The 1,159-nt window shown below is 56.0% G+C and overlaps 1 protein-coding gene across 1 annotated transcript in view; it reads right to left on the bottom strand.

Moving 5' to 3' along the window:
* DNAH17 (dynein axonemal heavy chain 17) overlaps nt 1–1,159 on the bottom strand; it is a 128,661-nt gene that overhangs the window by 16,051 nt on the left and 111,451 nt on the right. Inside the window, 1 exon segment of the mRNA XM_007959838.1 lies at nt 455–656. Within this exon segment, the coding sequence (XP_007958029.1) occupies nt 455–656 (202 nt within the window).

Below are 1,159 nucleotides of genomic sequence, written 5' to 3'. Positions count from 1 at the left end.
CAGCCTTGGAAACTCTTTAGGGCAGTTCCACTCTGTCCTCTGGGGCGCTGTGAGTTGGAATCGACTCCACGGCAGGGGGTCTGGCCTTTGCTTCTGTGAAGCAAAAACCAAACTCACTGCCATCAAGTCAGTTCCAACTCATAGGGACCCCTTTGGATTTCCCAGGTGGTAGATATTTAAGGAAGTAGATTGCCCAGTCTTCCTTTTGCGGAGTGGTGGGTGGGTTTGAACTGCCAGCCTTCCGGTTAGCAGTCAAATGCCTTAGGCACTGAGCCACCACAACTCCTTTCTGTAAAGATCACAGCCTTGGAAACCATCTGGGGCACTCTCACTCTGTCCTCTGGGGGCACTGTGAGTTGGAATCGGCTGGACAGCAGGGGGTTTGGTTTTGGTTTTAATGACTAGCGATGCTGACACCCCAGTTTTGAGAGTGCTGCCTGCCGGCTATACTTACCCAGGGCTTCCACATCCTTCAAGGGGTCCACCCCTGGGGAGAGGATGAAGAAGATTGGTGTGGAGGGGCTGCTTTCCTCGTAGGACTTGGAGAACTCCACGCTGCGGCCCTCCACGAACTTGCTGCCCATCTTCTCCTCCACGAAGTTCCTGGGGGAGTGTCCCGGGTCAGCGTGGGGATGAGCACTGGGGGCTGAGGCGGGCTGTGCCCCCCTGGACAGGCCTTTTTCCCGTGGCCTTTCTCAGCAGACTGGAGTCCCTGGCAGGACAGCTGACTGTTTACAGGGGCTGTGCTTCCTGCCAGAACGGGTGCTGCAGGTGGACATGTTTTCCACCTTGGCTTTATTAATCACGGGAGCCCTCTGTGTCCCTGGGGGCCCTGAAATAAGCTCTTCCTTCACGTGATCCAGTGCGCACGCGTGGGACGGGATCCCGGTGAACTCATGGTACCCCATGTTCAGAGGCACTCAGGGTTAACTGGGAAGGCAGGTGAGGGGCCGAGGGGGCTAGAATGGGCTGCTCGTCAGGGTGTCCAGGGGACCACATACTGGCGTCAGGTGGCCCGGGGACCCTCAGAATCCTTCCAGTGATTTCAGTAAAGGAATCGGGTTTCAGCCATTTCCTGTTTCCCCCTATTTCTATCTCGTATAGACGAGGGCCACAAGAAAGAGCAGCACTCCTCGTCCAGAGCAAAGAATGAAGAAAA

The sequence above is a fragment of the Orycteropus afer genome, unplaced genomic scaffold (assembly GCF_000298275.1).
Source record: "Orycteropus afer afer isolate SDZICR_OR568_19922 unplaced genomic scaffold, OryAfe1.0 scaffold00018, whole genome shotgun sequence".
Lineage (NCBI taxonomy): Eukaryota > Metazoa > Chordata > Mammalia > Tubulidentata > Orycteropodidae > Orycteropus > Orycteropus afer.
The sequence above is the reverse complement of the archived record's forward strand: the minus strand, read 5'-3'. Positions and strand labels throughout refer to the sequence as shown.